This window comes from Xyrauchen texanus, chromosome 6 (genome assembly GCF_025860055.1).
Source record: "Xyrauchen texanus isolate HMW12.3.18 chromosome 6, RBS_HiC_50CHRs, whole genome shotgun sequence".
NCBI lineage: Eukaryota > Metazoa > Chordata > Actinopteri > Cypriniformes > Catostomidae > Xyrauchen > Xyrauchen texanus.
In genome coordinates, this window is record NC_068281.1 from 26049722 (window position 1) to 26075344 (window position 25623).

The 25623-nt window shown below is 39.8% G+C and overlaps 1 protein-coding gene across 1 annotated transcript; it reads right to left on the bottom strand.

Annotated features, from left to right (window-relative positions):
• Positions 1-9167: 9167 nt before the first annotated feature.
• On the bottom strand, positions 9168-24986 carry LOC127645681 (transmembrane protein 212-like). The gene is made up of 3 exons (XM_052129361.1): positions 24831-24986; positions 9708-10034; positions 9168-9491 (listed from the first exon to the last, which is right to left on the bottom strand). The coding sequence occupies exons 1-3, from the start codon at positions 24984-24986 to the stop codon at positions 9477-9479; spliced, it is 498 nt and encodes a 165-aa protein (XP_051985321.1). The 3' UTR covers positions 9168-9476.
• Positions 24987-25623: the final 637 nt, after the last annotated feature.

A 25623-nucleotide genomic window follows, 5' to 3' on the forward strand; every position in this document is an offset into this window, starting at 1 on the left:
AGCCATGTCAATTATGTCCCACAGCACATGTGAGCTAGATCCTGCCCCTTTTTACCGTAAGAAACCATATAAGCGAACTTAAGGGCAATTGAAAAAGTTTTAAAACAACTTATGAATACTTCTGCTTCCTTTTTTCTAATGCAACATTTATAACGAAGTTTAGTCCTGCACGTGCAAAAACAACGATATAATTTAATGTTCATTCAACAGAGGTTCATTCATTCAATGGGTCAAAATACAATTATTATTTAACTATTAAATTATTTATATACAATTTTACAACCTTTTTTCTACACAATTTGGAATTCCCAATTGTCAATGCACTCTAGGTCCTTGTGGTGTTGTAGTGACTGGCCTCAATCTAGGTGGCAGAGGACGAATCTCAGTTGCCTCTATCTCTGAGACTGTCAATCTGCACATCATATCACTTGACATGTTGAGCGCGTTACCACAGACACATAGCACGTGTGGAGACTTCACGCTATTCTCTGCCGCATCCACACAACTCACCAGGCCTTACCGCATGTGACTCTACCCTCCCTAGCAACAGGGCCACTTTGGTTGCTTAGGAGACCTGGCTGGAGTCACTCAGCACGCCCTAGATTCGAACTCGCACCACCAGGGGTGGTAGTCAGCATCAATACAAAAACTGTATTGTAACATTTGAGCTGTGAAGTTGTGTAAATCTGCATTTGTACGGTTGTTTTATGGTTTTAGAGTTTACAGCATTATGTCTACATGGCAACAAAGTTGTAAAACGTACATACAAAAGGTTAGTAAGCAATTTTATCACTGTAAAATCATGTTAAAATGCATATTGTTAACATCTTGTAGCTATAGTTTTGAAACAGTGAGCATTGTAACGTTTACAGATTGGCCCCCATTCACTTCCATTGTAAATGCCTCACTGTATCCCAGAAAAGTGGTAATTTGAGTGGTAATCAACATTATGCCACAAATGTTACTACTATTGAGCTCAACTTGTATTGAACCCGGTGTATTCATTTAAATAATTCTCTCATAATTTACTCACCCTCATGCCATCCCAGATGTGTATGAATTTATTTCTTCTGCTGAACACAAACAAAGATTTCAGCTCTGTTGGTCCTCACAATGCAAATGAATGGTGACCAGAACTTTGAAGATCCAAAATTATATAAAGTAATCCTTCAGAAAAGTCTTCAGAAGCAATATGATTGATGTGGGTGAGAAACAGATCAATACTTAAGTCCTTTTTTTTTTTTTTACTAAAAATCTCCACCTGTGACCAGCCCTGACCAGTAGGTGGTGATATGCAGGAAGAATGTGAATCATAAAAAAAGAAGAATGTGGGAGTGAAAGTGAAAGTGGGGATTTATATTAAATAAAATCTGTGTTTGTGTTCTGCAGAAGAAAGTCGTATATCTGGGAGTAAAGTCCTTTTTTACCTGAAATCTTCACTTTCACGTCCACATTCAGCCACCTACTCATTGGGGATAGTAGTGGATTTTACCAATACCGATAACTATGTTGGGCAGTACCTGCCGATAACCGATAAATCAAGCAATAGTTTTTTAAATTTATACTGAATGAAAAAATTACATTCAAATTAAAACAATGCTGAACTTTATTACAAAAATAAACAGTACTGACTGAACCATGTATTGTACTTTTTTAAATGAAATAAATATATAAATATTAATATAAATTATATGAACTAATATTTAGATTTTAAAATCAGCTGATTTTTAAATTGACGTTGTTTCCATAGTCCACAAGAGGGCGCAATAGATACATAAACCATTCAGCACCATTAAATTATTGCATAGAACATTCCTATCCTGGCTGTTAAAAAGAGCATTTCATTTTCAACTAATGTGCATAAAATAAATAAATAAAAAGTTTTATTCAGTCCATGTTCTCATATGTTAAATCAAAAGTAAAATGAGAGGGGAAATCGCTTCAATAGACAGTTCACATGGTGTTACACTTACACTGATTCCTACTACTCCAGACTCGAGCATCATAATAACAGTGAAATACCACATTGTTTTATCAGTACAGTTGTGTGTAGAGTAGCAATATTCCCAGATAGAGATAGGAGTGGTATTCGGCTGAACTCGGTGGTAAAGCGGCTCAGACTATGAGCCCAGGCCAGGGGCTGTTCAAACAAACGGAACACCACCAATTGAAACCGAACATGAGGATCTCGAGACAAACATTTCCAAGTTGAACCTCTCATTGCTTAATCTGAGAAACATTTATAAGAGAGCAAGACGTAATGGCCAAAGACCTCCACCGACTGTAAGGGGCTGTTCACACTGAACGCTTTTGCAACCATTCATTTGTTTTTCTTTGTAAATACACACATTGTTTCCCTTTGTTTTTGATTATAGAGGTTAGCTTTAATGTTAGTGTCCTCTCAGCCTTGTCAGCAAACATACATTCTCTTCTAATGCAGCATCTAGTCAACAAATTAATGCATTTTTTATAATCTGACAACGTGTACCCTAGTGTATTGTATACATACTTTTTCTTTGTTGATGTTTTAAGTCTTCATCTGAAGTGTTCCACTTCATGCAGAGTGTAGTCTCACGTGTCAAAACAAACTCCACAAGGCATCAGTGAAGTGATAGTTTTTATTTCGCCTCTAGAGGCTGCTTTCATAATTTTTAATGACATTGGGCCCTTCCTAGCACTGGACTCAACAAAGAAAAATTATCGGTGTGGATTTTTGCTGATTAATCATCAAAACCGATATATTGGTCGACCTCTAGTTGGGGCTGGTCAAAGGTGTAAAAAGTAGTAAAAAGTAATTAAATATGGATCTGTTTCTCACACACACCTATCATATATATTCTGAAGACATGGATTTTAACCACTGGAGTTGTATAGATTACTTTTATGCTGCCTTTATATCCTTTTTGGATCTTCTGAGTTCTGGTCACAATTCACTTGCACTGTGAGGACCAATAGAGCTGAGATATTCTTCTAAAAATTTTTGTTTGTGTTCTTCAGAAGAAAGTCACACATATGGGATGGATACATTTTTGGGTGAACTATCTCTTTAAGACAGCATTTGTGGCATAATGCTGATTACCACAAAAAAAAATCATAATGTAAGCACAGCATAGTTCTAGCGGGAAGAATAGCAGCTGTACATCATCATACCATTAGCTGGGTAATTCCTAGCTAATCACATGTAAGCTATTGCTTTACAAGTCTGCTCACAATCTATCACATTGCTGTTTCAGTGTGCTAACACGGCACCCTCCACCACCACACCACTACCAGTTGAGTCCTGTCCTGCACGGGGGGTATGCTCCTCGACCCTGCCTCCTTTCCAGGCAGGATATGACTGTTCTAAGTACAACTTCTTCGGACTGCCAGACGGGGCTTATGCCGAAGAGAGACTTTACGTTCAAATAAATGTCATCTTAAATTTCACTCAAGTCTGCGAGTCTTCCTGATAGAAGTTATATTAATTTCAACTCATCCATTGTTTATTAAAATAAAGAAATAAAGAAAAAAAGAAAAACCAAGATAAAATCGTGGCTATATTAAATGGTCCATAAACAAGTCCATAAACATTAAAATACATTTACATTTATGCATTTGGCAGACGCTTTTATCCAAAGCGACTTACAGTGCACTTATTACAGGGACAACCCCCCGGAGCAACCTGGAGTTAAGTGCCTTGCTCAAGGGCCCAACAGTGGCATCTTGGTGGTGCTGAGGCTTGAACCCACAACCTTCTGGTCAGTAACCCTGAGCCTCAACCACTGAGTCACCACTGCCCAGATAAATAGACACTGATTCAAAAGTATAGCCACATTAACCATATGTGTTATCATGATTTTAGTGTGATAAAATTGCTTACTAAACTTACCTGTGTGAAGTTACATCCAATATTACAATGTAACGTGGTAAACCTGGTAAATGCCGTAACGCTGGTAAATCCCTGATCTTATCGTACTAAAATAATGTTAACACATACAGTGTTTACGTCTTGTTGCTATACTTTTGAAACACTGTGTATTTAATGTTAACCCCATTCACTTCCAAATTGTCATACTGTAACCACAATTTTTCTTTTCTTTTTTTTTTTACATAAACGAGGGACTAACATCATTGTGGTAATCAACATTATGCCACAACTGCTGTCATTTCAGTTTTACCTGTATTTAACCTGGAACATTCCTTTAACACACTATTACAAACTTTTATACCCTCACATATAGGGAACATCTAGAAGTAACTATACATACATATTTGGGGAGTAATTACTGTCTCCAGTAGTTCAATGGTTTTGACTAAATGGCTATTAGTAAGTTATAATGGGCCAGGTTGATACTGGCCAAACGGTCGAAAACCGTTCTCCTGAATGTCATTACTGTATATGTAGCACAGCATCCTCTATTTCAGTTGTGTTAATGCTTGCTAGTCTGTCTGTATCGAAGAATACCAGAAACATCAGAAGGCAAATTTAGAAATTGAAATAGATAATGTTTCTCCCAAATTTGGCATGCCCAGTTCCCAATGTGCTCTAGGTCCTCGTGGTGGCGTAGTGACTCGCCTCAATCCAGGTGGCGGAGGACGAATCTCAGTTGTCTCTGCTTCTGAGACCGTCAATCCACACATCTTATCTCGTGGCTTGTTGAGCACATTACCGCGGAGACCTTGTGTGTGTGGAGGCACACACTGTTCTCCATGGCATCAATTCCCCACCTAGTGCGAGAACCACATTATAGCGACAACAAGATGGTTTTAAGCAATGTGACTCTACCCTCCCTGGCAACCGGGCCAATTGGTTGCTTAGGAAGCCTGACTGGAGTCACTCAGCACGCCCTGGATTCGAACTTACGACTTAGTCACAAAACCTATTGTCATGCAACCATGCAAACTATTTTAAGTCCATTGCATGTCCCTGACTCATGCCATAATCATGTAGGTAGCAGAAAATACCCTAATTTTAAATCTCAAAATCAGAGTAGCACATCTGAACAAACTCAGTGCCCTTTGTCCTACATTTTACTTTAAAATTACCCTACTGACAACAGCAGACGAGTCACACAGTTTAAATGTGTCTGCCGCCATCAGCAGGGCAGACAAAAGCATGGCAGAACAGCACTGAACCTGTTGCAAATGGATCAAAGGAGAGACAATAATTGCACTTATCAGTTGGTCACATTACATGTGTGATAATAATTTGATTAAAGGCAGATTCTCCATGATAGTTTAATTTTTTTGTTTTGTTTTGTTTTTTTACTGAGGTCTTGAATTGTTTATGCAAAGGCTCAATTTGTTATGATTAAATATATATATATATATATATTTAAAATAGAAATCTATATGCAATGTGTGATACCCTCTATACAGTGCTATATAGAGCCAGGCATAAAAAATGTATTTGGCTAGGCTTGAGAGATTTGGCTGCTCTTAACACTGAAACTGTCACAGAAAATTGAATATATTTGGCTCAGTGGATTTTTTTATTTTCTTTGTAGTTCCCTCATTAAAATAAAAAGAAATAACCTCAAAAGTACAAAGTCCTTTTGCATCAAGCTTAGGGCCTTCAGATGACTGATAGGTGGGAAACGACTGGAGAGAATGATTTCATAGTAGGCATTTTTAACTAGCGGCATTCGACAGCAGGTGCTTGCATGGTATTTTTCCTGGATTGCTGTCTGTGTCCCACTCAACTCAACATGCAAATTAAAGTTCACACATTAAAATGAATCTCTTTTAAATATTAAGTTTGGATTATTATTGCTTGTGCAGTAAAAACAAAAAGTGCTTTTCACCTGACAAGACTCTTTGAGTCTTTGCCCAAATCTAAATTTTCATCTCTTTAGTTACTATTCATGTTAAATTACTACATAATTAATTTGTCTTGACGCTTGACCTGCCTCACAGGTGTGCTACATTAAATTTATAGGTGTTGCTTTAAGCCAGCATGGTAATTGAAATAAGTGATGAAAGGGACAAACCCACTGAAATAGGGTGCAAGTCTACCAAAAAAAGTTTTATTTAAATGGGATGGAATTAAGTCTGGTGAAAAAGTGGATCATGTCACTGCAGGGTCCAGGTTTTGACATCATGAAGTAATGATAGTAGGGGTGTTTCCTGGTGTCATGGAGGTTGAATGGTCAGGGGATTTCCTGGAGGCAAATAATGTAATTATCTTATTAATGGATCTGTGATTCTCAGAGACAGTTTCTAGCTGATACAGGATAGGGTGTTTTTTATTTTATTTTATAATTTTTTTATTAAAGTGTTGTGACAGAACAGCTCATTCCACAGTGTCAGATGTGTGAGACTGACATGAAAGTGTGTAGAACACTCTCCTGTGGTTCACACACAGACATCTTTCTCTCTGCCTTTTCCAGGTCAGGCCTCCACATGCGCTAGGTCTCTGCGGTAACACGGTCAACAAGCCTCGTGATAAGATGCTCAGATTGATGTCTCAGATGTGGAGGCAACTGAGATTCGTCCTCCACCACCCAGATTGAGGCGAGACACTACGCCACCTTGAGGACTTGGAGCACATTGGGAATTGAGCATTCCAAATTGGGGAGAAAAAAAAATACACCCACGTGTATTATAATGATACACTGCATATATGTTTATATATTTAAATGAATATATTTCTCCAGACTTGTGACCCATAAGAAAATTGTTGCTTTTTAATATAAAAATAAATGTTATTTTGTGGTTAATTAAACTGAATAAAACTGAATAAAAATGCCAGCCTCAAACTTCTTTTTTCTTTCTTTTGTTTTAGTGTTTCTATTAGCCAAGTTTTGTCAGTATGATGGTTCATAATGAGTGGTGGGTAAATGTCCCTCTCCACTTCCTATTAAGTGATTTATTGATGTCCGCTTATACCCTATGCCGTTTGGAGTGCCCTTCAAACTGGACATATTTGCTCCCTTCGAATTGGCTGAATACAGTGCAAAGTTCACTTCACAGGGCACTAACTTTTGATTGGTCATTAATTGATCATTAAAGGAACAGTTCGCCCCAAAATTTTATTCTGTCCTTATTTACTCACCCTTATGAGAGGAACCCAAATCAAACATGGTGACACCACAAAACCTCATTGATTCGATCGCAACATTCTTTAAAATATCTTCTTTTGTGTTCCGCAGAAGAAGAAAAAAGTCATATGGGTTTGGAAGGATATGAGGGAGAGTAAATAATGACATAATTTACATTTTTGGGTGGTCTATTCCTTTAAAGGAATCACAAGTTGTTGAGGTTTGTATCACACAAAGCAAATAGTCTTTTTACGCCTCACAGTGAACTATTATCTCAATTGTCTAAAATAATTTCTAATCAAAAGACTTCACAAGATTTTGGGGATAAATTTGTGATATGTTAATCTATAATAATGTCAGTACCTACTTCTCACGTTTTGTCGACATACTGCTAATGATAATGATCGATTGCAATGGAAAGCGCTCAAGCAGGGTACTGTTGCAATGATTTCCTCCTCAGACGAACGTGACTTCTAGTCGCTAGCATCTATTTGGCAACAGGTGAAAATACAAGACCTGACTAACTTGTAATCTAATTTTTGTAGTTTCTGAAACATCGTTTGAAAATCTTGTTGAAATGTAGATATACATGCAGTGTAGAGAACACATACTATCAGTTCTCATATTTTAATCCATTAAGTACATTTTCTTTAATGCATTTACGCAACATTGTCTGAATGGTACCAGTTTATTCTCCTCAAATGCAAGTGACATCCAATAAACAAGAATTAGGTCAGAAGTAATCCAAAGGTAATCTAAACACAATCAAATTACATTACCTTAAAATGTAATCCAAGAGATTACTTTACTGAATACAATTTTAGCCAGTACCAGAATATAGTCATTTACCCAGCACTGTATACTTGTATGTAAAAATGTACTCTTGAGAATATATATTTGATACACAAGGATATGTTTGTAGCATCTCACAGTGTCACTGGTAGTGATAAATATGCCATAATAGAAAAGAATATTAAGTGTAACAGAGAAGTATTTTGTTTATTGACTACAAATGAAGAGAAGCAGGAATGTCTGAAACTGTACACTTAAGTGGTAAGAAATTAATCTTCCATAATGTTAGCCTAGTTAATTTTTATTCAATTTAAAATGTCTGTCAATACATTTCTGATTGTAGAAATATTTTTCATGTTGAAGTCAATTTCCATTTCAATATGTGCACATTAATATCTGTTGCTAAGGTACAATATTTTAGGTATTCAGTATTTCAGTTTTATATTTACATTTATGCATTTGGCAGACGCTTTTATCCAAAGCGACATTGCATTCAGGGTATACATTATAATTTAGTATAATAAATAATTAATGATTATTTAATAAATAATTAATTATTGGCTTGTCTGTTAATTGAGGTTGCAGCATGGTTGCAGAAAGGTTCTGGGAATCTACAACTTAAAACAGATATTCTCTTTCACTATAAAGAACATTCCGAAATGTTTTGTGATTTTGAAATGCACCTTAAAGCTCTGTTCTGGGGACATTCTGGGAACCAAAACCTTACGCTCCCAGAACATTCTGTGAACAAAAAAAATTTACTTAGGATATCCTGTTTTTCACATGGATTTTTGGTTTCAGGAAGGGGTCTTCACCCATGCACATAGACGTAGGGTTTTCCAGCCCTTGTTTTTTGATAGCTACCATAATTTGCGATTAACTGGATGACACTAAAAGCCTTTGGATTTTCTGTCAGATTGGAACACATTCCCATCAGCAGTTAGAACATGTGTTTTTACTCAGCGTTTACACCAGGATAACGCAATCTCCTCACTACTGCCAGAAGTGGATGGAAAGTAATGATAATTCATGACACACAAACCGAAAGAGACAGGCAAACACACACAAACACACACACAAGTGTGTCTGGGTGTACTGATCAGATAATATATTTCCAACTGTAGTTTTTCATTAATAGGAATTCTCAAGAAAACATTTTCCTATGTAGACACCCACCTGGACAGAGTATTCTGCAGACGGGAATTCTTTAGAGACTAAAGAGCCGGAAAAATGTATTGCTCACATTGAGAAACAGAGGCCAGCTTTATCATGGGCTAGATTTGCAGAACATTTGCATAAGTTCACTTAATACCGTGGGTTCCCCCCCAGAATTCAGAAATCATTCTGAAATGCTTTTTATTTTTTTCTCGGAGACTCAACTACATCAGATTGTAGGAATTTGCCAGAGGCTCTTTGTACATTACATACACATTAATCTTCTTTATGTCCACAGCCAAACACAATTATTTTACATTTTATCAATCAACATTAAAGTGAAAATTGTAATTTTACGTGGAGGAATTTTCATGTTTTAAAACAAAAAGGCATCAGACTGTCTGATAATTGCATCCAAACATGTTTGTAAGAGATGTAAGGCATAACAGTCCCTGACAAAATGACAAAATTGGCTCCTCACAATAGAGCTGTCATGCAGATCCGCCCGCATCAATGTCTTGATTTCTGTGGATAAAAAGAGGATACAGCTAAGAAACACATTCCTTAAAACACGTCAATAGCAGATGTTTTCATAGCAAACACCCACGGCCTTTACAGTTTTAAATGCTGTAAATGATTCCTATGTAATTGATTTTTCAATTTAGGCAACTTGCATCTTTAAGATACACAAGCAGATAGACAGAGAAAAAGATAGATGGTCACATAATCCACACAACTCACACTAACATATCCAGAGCGTAGCACTCTTCTTCGTGTTAGACTGACAATGGCGATGAGAGACAGAGTGAGCATCAGCACACTGGTAATAATAGCTGTGCTGTTTAAGGTAAGGTGGTACCACTCGTAATGCATGGGCTCAAGACACAACTTAGGAAAAGCCAAGTATGGATAGGGGAATTTTACAGCATATGCCAAGAACCCAGTGCCCACCGCTCCAGAAAATGAAAAATAGCAGTAAGGTCCCAGTAGGATGGAAATCACAGCCACTGCAAACTGCACCAGGCAGGCCAGAGAACACAGGATAGAGAAAGTGTATCCCACCTCCCACTGAAAAAAAGACAAGACAAAAACATTTGAGGCAGACCGTTAAATTAAGCTGTTTTTTTATGTTAAAAGCTCTATCATGCATTGAACCTTGGATCACCAAAATGTAGGAGTCGACTGTAAAATGTAAAGGATTCTTAAGGCACCATTTGGGATTCCTTAGATGCCACAATGGCAGAACCCTTTGGAGATCCTCCAGACAGCCTTTTAGTTTTGTGAGAAACTTAATCTTAGTTCCTGCAAGTTGTCAATGGTTCCCACAGTAAACCCATCATAATGGTTTTGGACATTTGAAATATATTGAAGATCCTTGAGTGCATATATAGGATATATAGCCTGGGGGATCTCCAAAGGGTTCAAACAGTATGGCGTCTGAGGAACCCCATATGATTTCTGAAGTATCTTTACATTTTTACAGTGATGGATCCTTTTGTTTTGGAACAAATGCTGGACACAATCCTGACTAATAACTTAACTTACCTGAAAAGTTCCAGAAAAATAGAAATTTTTTCAATCTGATCTTGATCTCATTGAATCAGGATACTTTACCTATATTTTCGCTATATTACTTTTACATGGATTGTTGAATGTATTGTGGCAGTTTCCTGGTGAAATGATGCAATCTTAATAAACAACTACATTCACACACGTATTCTAGTGTAATCAAGTCATGTGCTTGCAAGGCAAAATACCTGGGTATGAATCCTGAAGGGCATACAGATGGGGTCCCTAAGCGAAATCATAATTGGACCCCCCCATCCCCATCCCAGATCCAGGCCATCAAACAGCGACACCACAGTCTTCAAATAATTAGAATATATTAACTTAACTTAATTAAATACACAACACACAAAAAAAAACCAATCAATTAAAGGTGCAGTATGTAAGATTAAGAAACTCTTTTTATTAATGACACCTGTGGCCGTAAAGTGAACTGCAGCCCGCTACTTGTAGCTAGTGCTCGCGCTGGTGCACACACTCCACAGTGAGCATCAGCCAAAACAATGACATAATGTACAAAGAGACTGAACATGATTCACTGGCATCATGCTGACAGATGAGGTAACATAATTAAAATTACACAGTTATGATGGTATATTACTACAAACTTTGAGAATAAACTAAAACTACTTGTCAGCTAACATAGCATACTGATAGACACATACAGCTACATACTACCGAACTATACCAGACAGTTTACTCTTGCACTGCACTGTTATGTTGCACTATTGTATGTTTTGTATATCATATGTTGTACTACGATCAAGAAACCAGCATATTTGCTTAAATTGATCCTGTATACCTGGAACAAGTTTGCTTGCAATTCGTCAGCTTTAGTAGACAAGATCCTTATAGCACTATATTTCACATGCTTTGCAGTTATGTAAGCTTACCTGTCCAATATGAAGAATGCCAATTCAGGGTCGGTTTTGATCCCCAAAACTGAACGAATGTCCCTCGAGGAATCAAATGCCCTGCTGATGTTCACTCTAGTTTTCGCTCCACCAAAATCATGTTCCTGCTTAGCCAGATGGGATAATTGTTTTATTTTTATTTATTTTTTAGATTACTCTGAGTTTGTGTAGGAGTCGGTGTTGTGCTGGGAGTTCTGTCAAACTTGCCACAAATTAGCACTGCTCTCCATTCTCTGTGAATCCATAAACTTAACAGCATTATTGATTAAAATCTAAACACAGTAGTAATTACAAGTAATTAACCTCACTGCTCTCATAAAAATTATGTATGACAATTTAATACAGTATGAAATGAACATTACCTATTAAAATTAACATTAAATACAGTGACAGGTGTGTGACAGGGTCTTGCATTAACCATACATTATTACATACCAAAAGACTATTTACAAGGAATTTGTGTACCTGAATCCCTATTTGCCTTTAATGCCCTAAATATTTCAGTGCTGATATACGTTCATTAAGTCTTCGAGTGTTTTCAGAAGGGGGGTTGTCTGCATTGCACTCAGAACTGTAATTCGCAACTAGCCAGCCAGGTGAAGATGGAGTGATCTACCTCAGAATTTAACCACTGGACCTATACAGATAATTTCATTTTTAAGAATGAAAGCACACCAATGGTCTGCAGCTCACACACTGAAATGAATCACTTCAAAGGATCTAGTGGAAGCCATCTCTAAGGGTCCTGCCCGCAAGGTACACGATGGCTCAAAATGTGCAACAAAATGAAACAATGCCCATTACTGTTGCTGCTGTACACTGCATGAAACCTGACATAAAACTTGACACAATTGCCCCTTTTGTGACTTGGTGGAATCTGCTGTTTTAGAATATTCTTACTGTTCAAAAGATAATATCTTGCACCTCAGCTTTGGAATAGGTGATGGACTATCAGTATGCAGTAAGGGTTAAAAGTGTTTCAGTGTTTTTAGATGAAAGCTTTGACCTAACAAAGTCATTGCTGTTGATTTTTTGATCATTAATGTTTTTAATGTTGCTATTGTTTTATACTCTTAAACTTGATGTCTCAGTGTTTTGAATGATAAACACCATCTAACCAGGTAGCTGGCTTAATTAATAAAAATGTATTTCTTATGAAATATGCTCACTGTTTCTGATGCCGAAAAACTAATTCATGCGTTCATGACCTCAAGACTAGATTATTGTAATGTGTTACTGGGAGGATGTCCTGCAGGTTCAATAAATAAACTTCAATTGGTTCAAAATGCAGCAGCTTGAATACTGGCTAGAACCAAAAAATATTAAATAATATAATTTCAGCTCCATTTTATTGTTGTTACATTTGCAAAATGTCATATTCATTTTAAAAGTCTGTTAATTGCTTACAAAGCTTTGAATGATTTAGCTCAACAGTACTTAAGTGATCTTCTGTCATGCTATAATCCATCATGTTCACTACGAAATTCCGGCCTGTTAACAAAACAGAGAACATAAAAATCCAAAAAAAGAGGGAGAACATTTTCCTATTTTGTTTCTAAACTATGGAATGTTCTTCCTAGCAGTGTTCGGGACTCAGACACACTCAGTTATATCTATACTAAAGACTCATCTATTCAGCCAGGTATACACCTAATTTCTCCCTCAACTCATAGTTTATGCTGCTTTAGATAGGTCTGCCGGAACAGGAAAACACTTCTTATAGTCTATAACTCTGCTTTAAAGTGAATATTGTCTATGCTAATATTATTCTATTTGTTTCGTTGTCTCAACCAGAGTTTCCAGAGCCTGCCAAATCCAGCTCCGGTCCTGCCGGATGTCCGAATACCACTGCTACGTGTCACTGAGTGAAGATGACTAACTGCAGCTTGTGCCGGCCAGACTTCCCTTCAGTCTACAACGATGGATTTCACAGAGGATGAATAGATGCAAACTCCAAGACATGAGATACTTCATGTGCTACTGTCTGAACATTGGGCTCAGGATGGACTTCATCAAAATTACTTTCATAAGCTTCCAGACAGACTGTGATGCCCCTAACTGACTATTGTCTGTATCGTCTTGGTCAAAGGATGGACTACACTCTTAAAACAGAATACATAGATTATGAATTAACTGCCAGCAAAAGCCTTCATCAGCCAAATATCTAAGGACAATGCATCTATGTGCATTTCCACAGTTAATTCAGGATGACTATCACTTATGTAACCTTTAAATTTGCTAGTTCGTTATTTTATTTTATTTCACTAGTTGATTATTTTATTTGGGGAAAAAGGAACAGATGTCAAACAATAATAATTTATTTAAGAAAATGTTTTGTACATTTTTATTTGTCTTATACAAAGTTTTATATATATATTGGTGTAGAGGTTATTTTGTGCTCCTGCCTCTTTAAGGCAGAGCGCGCTGGAAAAAAAGAAAAAAAAAAAGAGGTGAAGTGAGTTATATGCGAGTTAGGCGGCTGTTCATGCTGTTATGCCGATGCTTCTGATTAAAGAAGAAACGTGAATTATCACCATTGTAACCCGTGTTTCATTTATGTTACCCACGATGAAGAGACTGGAGTAATCGCCGACGCGGCATCAAGAAATAAGGGTTACAGACTGGTGGCAGCGGTTTCAAGTTCAAGAGTTTCTGGAAGTTTCACAGCAGTAGCATTTAACTACGACGGCGCATTTCTAATGCACCGCGAAGCGTAGTGGTGAGTGAACTTTGAAGTGACATTTGGTCTGTTTAAGGGACTCTTTCATCACTCGCTCCGTTCGAAGTTTAACAGCACCTAATTGACGCGAAAATGTCTATTGATTCTCGTGCGCTTCCCGCACGCGCCTCGTCTCTCAACGGGAGCGATGATGACGAATTGGACAGTACGACTCACCGTTCGTCTAATCATACAACAAAGGTGCTGCACTTCAAAGTCGATCTTCCACCATGTTTCCATGGGGACGGTAAGGATAAAGACAGTTTTTCCTTATGGAAAGCCCGATTAGAGCTTGCTGTAAAGGCTTGTGCTGATGCACAGACACAGGATTTGGCCGCCATTTTGCCTACGCGGTTGAGTGGAGATGCTTTAGCTTACTGGCTCTCCCTGTCTCCTGATATACAACAAGACTATGAACAGTGTGTTGCCGCATTAAATGACGTTTTTGGCCGGAAGCAATTTTTGCTGCATTTTCAGACTTTTGTGAATGCCAGACCGTGTATGCCCAAAGAGCCTTTGGAAGTATTTGCAGCTGAGATTACAAGACTGGTTTTGGAAGCATTTCCAAATTATGGTGAGACCGCTATTACTATGGAAAGATTTAGACGGTTCATAGCCGGTTTTGACTCTGTTCTCCAGGCAAAATGTCATGAGCATGGCGCTACTAGCCTAGAGGAAGCATTAGCTATTGCTTGTAAATGGGAACGAGCACAGGAAGTTCTCAGGCTAGCACCCCTTTCCCATCTCAGTCAAAAGACCAGCCTGACGCTAACTTCATCACCAAATTCACCCAGTGGTGAATCGCTTTCTGCTATGGTATCCACAAAGACTGCATCATCTGACATTTCATCATAAATCATGACTGCCGTAAAGCAACTAACTGCTGATGTTAAGACTCTCAGGATGGAAGTCAATTAAAACGACAGCAGGAGCCCAGTTTTCAACATGCTTCCTCCAGACAGAGAGGCTACTCACCTGAACGTGGTAGAGATAAAAATCGTTACTCTCCGCTCTCATCTCCAAGGAGATACCAATCGTCACCTGCATCATCTCCATATCGTCAAGAGGAACCTTACTCCTCCATCCACTGAGACGGTGACAGACATCGAGGCTATAGAGAACGCCACGTCAGCCCGTCTTCACGTCACCGTGATCGTCACATCAGCCAGTCGCCACATTATAGAGAACGCCACATCAGCCCATCTTCACATCACCGTGAACGTCACATCAGCCCGTCGCCGCATTATAGAGAACGCCACGTCAGCCCGTCTCCACATCACCGTGATCGTTACGTCAGCCCATCACCACATCATCGAGATCGTCACGCCAGCCTGCCTCCACATTATGGTGCTCAACATGCCACCCCTACTTCTCATCGTCATAGCCAACATGTCGGCCCGACTCTACATCATCGTGATTATTTCAGACCGACATCTGATGATCGCTTGCATCACGCCTCTCATCATCAGGATCGTCATGTGACCGAATTGCCCTCCAACAAGTTTTCTGGTGAGAGATATGGCCCACGATCTTCTAGGGACCATCTACCCTCGTCTGGTGATCATCATATCAGTTTCGGCGATGAGGATGTTGAACAGCAGGGAAACGTCTGGTAGCAGGTACTATGGGCCAAGTATCTGCTGAGTCTATGAGTGGGCCCAAACAAACTGAACTGGTAACTTCTGTCACTCCCACACCTTATGTTTTTGCTATCATTGAGAACATTGCTGTACAAGCATTTGTAGACACAGGCTCAGAAATATCTTTGATCAGTGAAACACTGAGAATGTCGATACCCTCTCTCATGAAAAAGCCTATTCAGAAATCCTTTCTGCTGGCAAAATCAGTGACGGGTGACTATCTTGACACTCTTGGTATGTTGCCTATTACTATTAGGCTGGGTGAGGAAGTGTTCTCCCATAATGTCCAGGTGGTTAGAAATGCTACACAGCCTGTTATCCTTGGTTGGGATTTTCTTAGCAAACATCACGCTGAAATTGACCTCAGGGAGAATCATTTAAAATTGTGGAACTGGACTGTTCCTTTCTTGTGTTCACAGCATATAGTCCCTCTTAGGAGTAGTGCTGTGACTTTAGAGCCCATTTTGATCCAAGCCAGGTCACAGATGAACGTTTTGGCAAAAATTCAGCCCAATATTGGGGAAAAAGAGTTCACATGCAATTATGTTGGAATTTTAGACCCTGAAATTCAGACAGTACCAGGTCTTTTTGTAGCACGTACCGTAACCTCTGTAAGAGCAGGCGTGACTTGTGTTCGAGCTATGAATCCGACTAGTGAGGATTTTCATGTTCCCTGTGGCACGAGGCTAGGTGATTTCCATTCTTTAGTCTCTCAACCAGGTGAAGAATACACAATGTTGGAACCCACAGTAGCTCAAATACAGACTCAAATTGAGCCCTGCCCAAAACCCAAGGTAGACCTCGGTCAAGCTGCATTGGACAGAGAACAACAGACTCAGCTAGAGACCATAATTTTCAAATATGCAGACATCTTCAGTGCAAATGATTATGACTATGGTCGTACAGATTTGGTCAAGCATACCATCCGTACTGGGGATGCGCAGCCCATCAAGCAGAGGGCTTATAGAACATCACCACACATGCGAGCTGAGATAGATAGGCAAGTTCAGCAGCTCCTTTCTCATGATGTCATCGAAGAAAGTTGTAGTCCTTGGGCTTCCCCCTGTCATCTTAGTAAAAAAAGAAAGATGGCAGTTACAGGTTCTGCATTGATTTCAGGAAGCTTAATGCAGTCACTGTAAAAGACTCGTACCCCTTGCCCCGACCATCAGACGCTCTAGACAGCTTGTCAGGTGCATGTTGGTTTAGTACAATGGATCTGTCAAGTGGATACTGGCAAGTTGAGCTAGACTCTAATGATAGGGAGAAAACTGCATTCAATACAGGCAGTGCTTTATATCAATTCAAGGTTATGCCGATGGGTCTTACGAATGCCCCTCCGACTTTCCAACGACTGATGGAGCTGGTGCTTCGTGGACTTAATTGGAAAGTTTGTCTTGTGTACCTTGATGATGTATTGGTGTTCAGTCGGACTTTCAGTGACCATCTTAACAATCTTGAGGAGGTTTTCAGTCGATTTCGTTCAGCAGGTCTAAAATTGAAGGGTAGTAAATGTCATTTTGCTCGCAGTGAAGTGTCTTACTTGGGTCATGTTGTATCTAGTCAGGGTCTCCAGCCAGATGAAAAGAACCTGGACAAGGTCCGGTCATGGCCTACCCCCAGGACTGTCACAGAGGTGAGAGCGTTTGTTGGTCTGTGCTCATATTATAGGAAGTTTGTCAGGAATGTTTCTATAATAGCTACACCTCTTCATGCTCTAACCCAAAAAGGTGCTGTCTTTAAGTGGTCGAGTGAATGTGAGGATGCTTTTAGATCACTGAAACATGCCCTCACTAATCCTCCCATTGTAGCTCACCCTATATTCATACAGCCTTTTCTGCTATACACTGATGCTTCTCATGATTGTGTAGGTTCGGTGCTTGCTCAGATGCAGGAGGGGAGGGAACGAGTAATTGCGTATGCCAGTCACACTCTGACTCCTTCTGAAAAGAAATGGTCAACTTATGACCGTAAGCTTTGGGCTGTGGTGTGGTCTGTCCAACATTTCAGACATTTCTTGTCAGGGGCCTCATTCAAAATTATTACCGACCACAAACCCTTGTTGTATCTGAAAAAGGCAGCAGTTGATAATGATCCGACAGGTAGAAGAGCACGTTGGATACTTGAAATGGACGTGTATGACTTTACCATTCTACACAGAGAAGGAAAGCAGCATAGTAACGCTGATTCCTTGTCACGGCGTCCTAGCTCGCCTGTGACAGAAACAAATGCAGTGCAGTGTGTCATTCTCGGCCATACCACTGCTGAAAGAGTCTCCTCTTCTGCTGAAGAGCCAAATGTTTGTGGAGTTCTTCCTGACATGAGTCCGACATTGTCAGTTGATTTGGCTGAATTACAAGCTCAGCAAAAAGCTGACATTTGTCTTAGTGCTGTCATCGACTGGAAAGAGAATGGTAATCAAAGGCCCCCATTAGGCAGACTCAAACGATCCCCTGCCACACTGAGGAAACTGGCATGAATTCCCCAAATTATCAGTCCAGGAGAGTATATTGTGTCGCAGAGTAAAATCATCTCCTCATAGCCCTCCTGCTTACCAAGTAGTCTTGCCTGAGGTACTCATTCAAACAGCTCTTAAATGTTTTCATGGAGAGAAGTTTAGTGGACATTTGAGTGCTGAGCGTACTTTGTTAAGAGCCAGGAACAAGTGCTATTGGCCGTACATGTCTCGTGATATCCATAAATTCTGTGCTGAATGTTTATCTTGTCAGTCCTGTGCTTCTACCACTCCTCATGAAAGGGCCCCGTTACAGTCGATCAATGCGGAAAGACCATTCCAAAGAATTGCTGCTGACATCACTGAGCTATCTGTTACTTCACTTGGGAATAGGTATGTTTTAGTTGTAATGGACTATTTTACCTGCTTTGTCAATCTGTACCCCCTGAAAGACCAGCGTGCTACAACTGTAGCACAGTGCATCTTTGAGGATTACATTAAACAGCATGGGGTCCCTGAGATATTCCATACAGACCAAGGTAGACAGTTTGAGTCCGATTTGGTTAAACATTTGTGCAGTCAACTTGGCATTGAGAAAACCCGTACCTCTCCCTACCACCAATGCGATGGCATGGTCGAAAGACTGAATCGAACATTGAAAGACCAGCTCGCAAAATACATTTGTGAAAGTGGGGGTGAATGGGATAAATATCTGCCACAAGTGGAACTGGCTTATAACTCCAGTGTTCATTCCAGCACCGGATTCTCCCCTTTCTTTCTTGCACATGGCAGAGAACCACGACTACCTGCCGATATCCTTTTGAACTGTAGTCCTACTGTCACTTCCTGTACACCAGGTACCCCTGCGGACTATGCCCAAGATGTGACCACACGTTTGTCCTATGCTTTCCGAGATGCTACTGCGCAGTCCACTGCAGCTAAGCTTAATCAGAAATGGCAGTATGACAAAAAGACATTTTTCCATCCACATAAGCCAGGGGACTTAGTGTTTTTGGATGACCCAGCTCAGAAGCAGAATAAGCTGGCTCCAAAATTGAAAGAGCCATATAAAATTCTGAGGAGAATGGACAAGGATGACAGCCCTGGGGTAACTTATGAGATTAAAGATCCAAGAAATCCCCAGTCAAGACAGTGGGTGGTACATCACAATCGCCTAAAGCCTTACAGGGGTTCCATAGGGAATTTGCCTGCCAGTTCCTTTCCAGTATCTGTGCCTCATGTGGTGGATAGTGCTGTGGCCCCTCACTCTGTTCCACTCACTGCATTGTCAGGAGCTTTGCCTTTCCGACCCATTACCCCACCTTATGTGCCTCACCCACCTGAAAAGCAGATTGCACTTCGAGCAAGGACTGAATGTTCAGCTCAAACTGTTTCTTTGTCTCAGCCAGAATCTGTGCCACAGCCTAGTGTTTGCCCTACAGCCTCTCAGGCCCCGGGGAGGGTCCTATTGCCATCAGTTGACCCACCTCAACTGACTCGCAGTGGCCGCATGGTTAAGAAACCTGAGAAATTTAAAGATTTTGTTTGTTGATGTGTTATGCACAAATTAGTTGTATGTGCACTGTACTTTTACTGTACTGTATAACACCTAATTTGATTTCCCATACAGGATAAGGAATGTGTATTATTCTAGGTGTGTTGGTAATATACATTTTTATGCACTATTGCATATGCACTGTTGGTGTTGTCATGTTAATAAGTTGTTGCGATATTGTAGAGTTATTCAGTATTGTATTGAGATAGAAACGAGGACGTTTCTTTGATAAGTAGGGGAAGACTGTAACCTTTAAATTTGCTGGTTCGTTATTTTATTTTATTTCACTAGTTGATTATTTTATTTGGGGAAAAAGGAACAGATGTCAAACAATAATAATTTGTTTAAGAAAATGTTTTGTACATTTTTATTTGTCTTATACAAAGTTTTATATATATTGGTGTAGAGGTTATTTTGTGCTCCTGCCTCTTTAAGGCAGAGCGCGCTGGAAAAAAAAAAAAAAAAAAAATAGGTGAAGTGAGTTGTATGCGAGTTAGGCGGCTGTTCATGCTGTTATGCCGATGCTTCTGATTAAAGAAGAAACGTGAATTATCACCATTGTAACCGGTGTTTCATTTATGTTACCCACGATGAAGAGACTGGAGTAATCGCCGCCGCGGCATCAAGAAATAAGGGTTACACTTACTTAGTTTACTCATTTAAACCATGACTTGTTCTACACATAAATAACTAATATTGGCATTTTATTCATGCTGTTTAGCCAGAACGGTTCTGACCCCCAAAGTGAGCATTGATTCTCCCAAGGTAATTTATTCTCCATTAACCAACTTTTTATGGAGCTTACTTGTTCCTTGCCAAAGTCGCCTTTGGCTGGCTCACTGAATGCAAATATTATTTTGTTATTAAGGCACAATCAAAAATAAAAATTTTAATATAGCACAGTGATGACTAAGACATTACTGGCTTTATTTTCTTTTAAAGTATAACTTCCTGTACAGCTGCTTTGAAACAACATCTGTTGTAACTATACACTATAAGCACTATACAAATAAAAATGACTTGACATAGCAGTGGTCATTCTACATTTCTCCTCTTTTTTCTCTTTTTCGCTCTCGACTAGTAGGTGCGCTTCACGATGACAAAAAATATTTGAGTGTCACATCTTGCTATAACTGTCTCCTTGCAGAAACATTCTCCATTTCTTCTTGAGCCACAATGGGGCCTCCTATTACTGTCTAATTGAGCCATAACAGCTCAACCACAGCTTTTAGTTTATTTAAAAATTAAATAATAAACAAATTGAAAGATTTTATTAAAACGACCTTGCTTTGCGCTGCCCCCTGGTGACTCAGGGGCCCTAAGCGGCTGCTTATACCATTTATAACAAGAAACTGCCCTGTTGACACATGAACCAAAAGTGTCATACAAGCATCACATAATGAAGCAGATGCTTGCACAATTGCATTTTATATCTCACATTTGCTATTTTATGACACTATAGGTTAGATTTAGATTTAAGGTTTTGGGTAGGGAGGCAGGTCATGTTGATTTCAAACTCAATAGAGCATTAGCCACATCTGTTTACATACAAGAAGTTGCTGTGGATGGCCGCCTCGGTGTGGAGCTCTACAATTCTTTTGTTTTTTTGTTTGTTTGCCCTGTGTTTAGTAATTTTCCAATTATTTTTACCAGGGACGAACTGCTGAACATTCGGCAGAACATACTAGACAATCTTTTCCCAGATTTTGACCATTCAGACATTTTGCTGCATGTTTTAACCAGAGACGCAGCTGTGTTGATCAAGCACACTATGAGACACAAGTGAGGAAAGCAAGCTGGCGCACTGGTCAAGCTCTGACAGTGCAGCTTTGGAACAGTGCTGCCGAGCATTCATCTTGCAAATCTCTGCTCTCTTCCTAACAAAACGGACGAACTACATCTCCTCACTCATACAAACAGGGACTTTTCAAATTCTGCTGCCTTGTGCTTCACAGAAACCTGGCTGAGTGAAGCCATTCCGGACAGCATATTACATCTGTCGGGCTTCCAGCTGTTCAGAGCGGATCACATTGTGGAAATAACAGGGAAAAGGAGATGGTGGAACATGCTTTTACAAAAATGAAAGTTGGTGTACAAATGTAACAACATTAAAGAAGATGTGCTGTCCTAATTTGGAAGCACTCTTTATCAACTGTAAGCCTTTCTACTCACCGTGGGAGTTTTCCTCGTTTTTTCTGGTGAGTGTTTACATTCCTGTGTGTGAGCGCAGTGCTGAAAAAGCTGGCTTAGAACATAGAACAACAATACCTGGACACATTACATGCCCCACCACAGACAGAAATATACTGGACCACTGCTACACAACATTAAAGGATGCATATCGCTCTGTCTCTAGACCAGCTTTGGGACACTCTGATCACTGACTGGTTCACCTTCTTCCGACCTATAGGCAGAAGCTTAAATCAGCTAAACCTATAGTAAAGACTGTAAAAAGATGGACCAATGAAACAGAGCTGGAACTACAAGCCTACTTTGACTGCACTGATTGGAGTGTTTATAGGGTGCAAACACCAATCTGGACGAGCACAACGATACTGCAAGGATATGTGCATTCCATCTAGGACTTATTTAACATTCAACAATGAAAAACCATGGTTACAGCAAAACTCAGGCTGCTTCGTCAGGCCAAGGAGGATGATTACTGAAGTTAGGAACAAATCTTGTATAATCAGCGCATAAGCACACTGACAAAGGAGATTAGAGTGGCGTAAAGAAGCTACTCTAAGAAGCTGAAAAACATGTTTTCAGCTAATGACCCTGCATCTGTGTGGAGAGGCCTGAAAGACATTACTTACTGTAAGACACCATCCCCCAACACTGTAGGATATCACCAAATGGCTGACTCAGGTCGAATGTGTTTTACTGTAGATCTGAAAAGCCCAGTCTCACACCCCTCACCGCTCTGACCTTCACTTCGCACAAACACCTGCTGCAACCACCATCCTCCACCCTCCTGCTACTCAACCTGCACTTAAGATCTGTGAAGAGGATGTGTTGCGGGTCTTCCGGAAACAAAAGACAAGGAAAGAACAGGGCCCAGATGGTGTTGTCTAAAAGCACAATGTCTTCAGAAAGACCTTTAACACATCACTGGAGCACTATTAATTTCCCAGCTGCTTCAAATGCTCCACCATCATCCCTGTCCCAAAGAAACCCAAGAACACTGGACTTAATACAGAACCGTAGCTCTGATGTCTATGGTCATGAAGTCATTTGACTGGTTTGAAGGACATCACTGGACCTTTTCTGAATCCCCTTCAATTTGTGTATCAAGCAAACAGGTCTGTGGATGATGCAGTCAACATGGGATTGCATCATATCCTGCAACACCTGGACGGACCATGAACATATGCAAGGATCATTTTTGTGTACTTCAGTTGGCTTTCAACACCATATACCAGCTCTTCTCCAGACTAAATTAACCCAACTCTCTGTTCCCACCTCTGTCTATCAGTGGATCACCAGCTTTCTGATGAACAGGCAGCAGCTGGTGAGGATGGGGAAATTCACTTCTAGCACCTGTACGATCAACACTGGTGCCCCCAGGGATGTGTGCTATCCCAACTGCTCTTCTCTCTGTACACAAATGACTGCACCGCCAAGGATCCCTCTGTCAAGCTCCTTAAGTTTGCCGACGACACTATTATCATCCAAGATGACGACGAATCTTCTTACAGAAGAGAGGTTAAACAGCTGTCTGTCTGGTGCAGTCAAAACAACCTGGAGCTTATCACGCTCAAAACAGTGGAGATGATTGTGGACTTCAGGAGGAACACCCAAACATTGACCTCACTCACCATTCTGAACAGCACTGTGGCAGCAGTGGAGTCTTTCAGGTTCCTGGGCTCTACCATCTCACAGGAGATGTGGGAGACCCATATTGACTCCATGAAAAAGGCCCAGCAGAGGTTATACTTCCCTCTCCAGTTGAGGAAGATCAACCTCCCACAGGGGCTACTAATCCCATTCTACTCAGCAGTCATTGAGTCTGTCTTCTGCACTTCAATAACTCTCTGGTTTGGTTCAGCTACGAAATCGGTCATTAGAAGACTACAAAGGACAGTTCGGACTGCTGAGCGGATAATTGGTTGCCCCTGCCCTCCCTTCAAGAACTGTACACTTCCAGATTGAGGAAAAGGATTGGAAAAATCACTCTGGACCCAACTCACCCAGCCCACTACCTTTTTGAATTGTTGCCTTCTGGCTGGCACTACAGAGCACCATAGCCATCAGTCACAAGAACAGTTTTTTTCTCTCAGGCATTCCATCTCATGAACAGTTCAATCTGCCCCATTGAGCAATAATTATGTACAATACACAGCTTAGTCTATTTATATTTCTCTAACATATACTACCTTTTCTGCCATTACATTCCCTTGCACTATATGTCTATAACAGATTTGTATTTGTACATACGTATATACATATTGTTTTGTCTTATTGTGTATTTCTATACATACTTTATTTTCTATTAACTTTTTATTTTTATTACAATTTTTATTATCTCTGTCACCAAGACAGAGTTTGGAACATTATTTAACTCTCTTTTAGAACTACACACACATTTCACCTTGGAACTGTCATGTTATGTGTAATGAACCATGTAATGTCATTTTGCAAAATGTTACCACAGTCACATAATTTTCATAGGTTTCTGGTCCAGATATTAGATTTACATAGCTAGGTTTCTTTCTTTTTTTAACGTTTTGTTCTCCTTTCCTGTGCTCAACCAAATATTCTTGCAAATGAAAATGTTGTTGCAGCATTGAAATACACACCAGAGATTTTCTCGTCTGATTTCTATCAGCCATAAGCAGAAATGTGCCAGCAACTATATCCTGTGGGACAAATATCAGACAATTCTTTGCATTTATAAATATGATAATTATACATGCACTAAAGGAGCTTGTTTTATTGTTATTTCATGATAAAAGTGCAGATACAGCAGAGCTACAATGTGTCTCAGAAGATATTAATCAGAATTAGATACTAACCAGTGCTCCAGTCCAAGCAGGTGCAGAGATCTTGGTGCCCCACAACATGTACCAAGGCTTATTACTGCCTACAGGAAAGAAGAGCAGAATTCCAGACAGCACACTAACAATGCCAGCAGCTATCTGACCACCTCCGACATAACAGAACATGTGCATCATTACAGTGATTCAATTTATTATCAATCCAATGTTATTTCCATGTGGCTCTAGGACTGCATTTCCTGACAGCAGCTCCAGGGAAGCAGTTGTCAAAACGAATATGCTAACAAAAGTCAGATAGCTATGGACATAGGAAATGCATGATAAGATATGGACAGAGCCCTCTGTGTTTGCTCACAGATGGGTGAGTAGAGTTGATAGAAGCCTGAAGGGTTTGTCATGGTTTAGAACAGGGGTGGTCAATGTTTTCGGTACAGGGCCACATTGTATGCCCTTTGTGAAACAATGTTCTGCGTTGATTGGTTCTCGTATCTTTTAAGGCCAGACAAAGTTGTGTTCTGCTAAAATCGGTATATGCTTTTTGAATTTCTCTAATTATCCTGAGACTTCTGATAGTCTTCTGAGGTTCATTTTCTGGGTGAAATGTCCACAGAGTAACAGCAAAAGAGAGTTGTAAACAGAGTTGTATATGATGTTGTACAGTCAACAGGAACACATGTTTTCTTAGCCCTAAGCACTAACCCAGACCCTAAACCTAACCATCAGTGGAGTAAAAATAAGTTATCTCAGAGGTTAAAATGCAACTGCCAAATCGTGCTCATTATTGACAAAACTTTGAGTAGTGCCACTGGTA

What these genes read in the sequence shown, in the direction of transcription:
- LOC127645681 (XM_052129361.1), bottom strand. Translation starts at nt 24,986, where the DNA reads ATGCACATGTTCTGTTATGTCGGAGGTGGTCAGATAGCTGCTGGCATT. An exon ending in CTGCTTGGACTGGAGCACTG is followed by an intron (nt 10,035 to 24,830) that starts GTTAGTATCTAA and finishes TCTTTTTTTCAG; the next exon opens with TGGGAGGTGGGATACACTTT.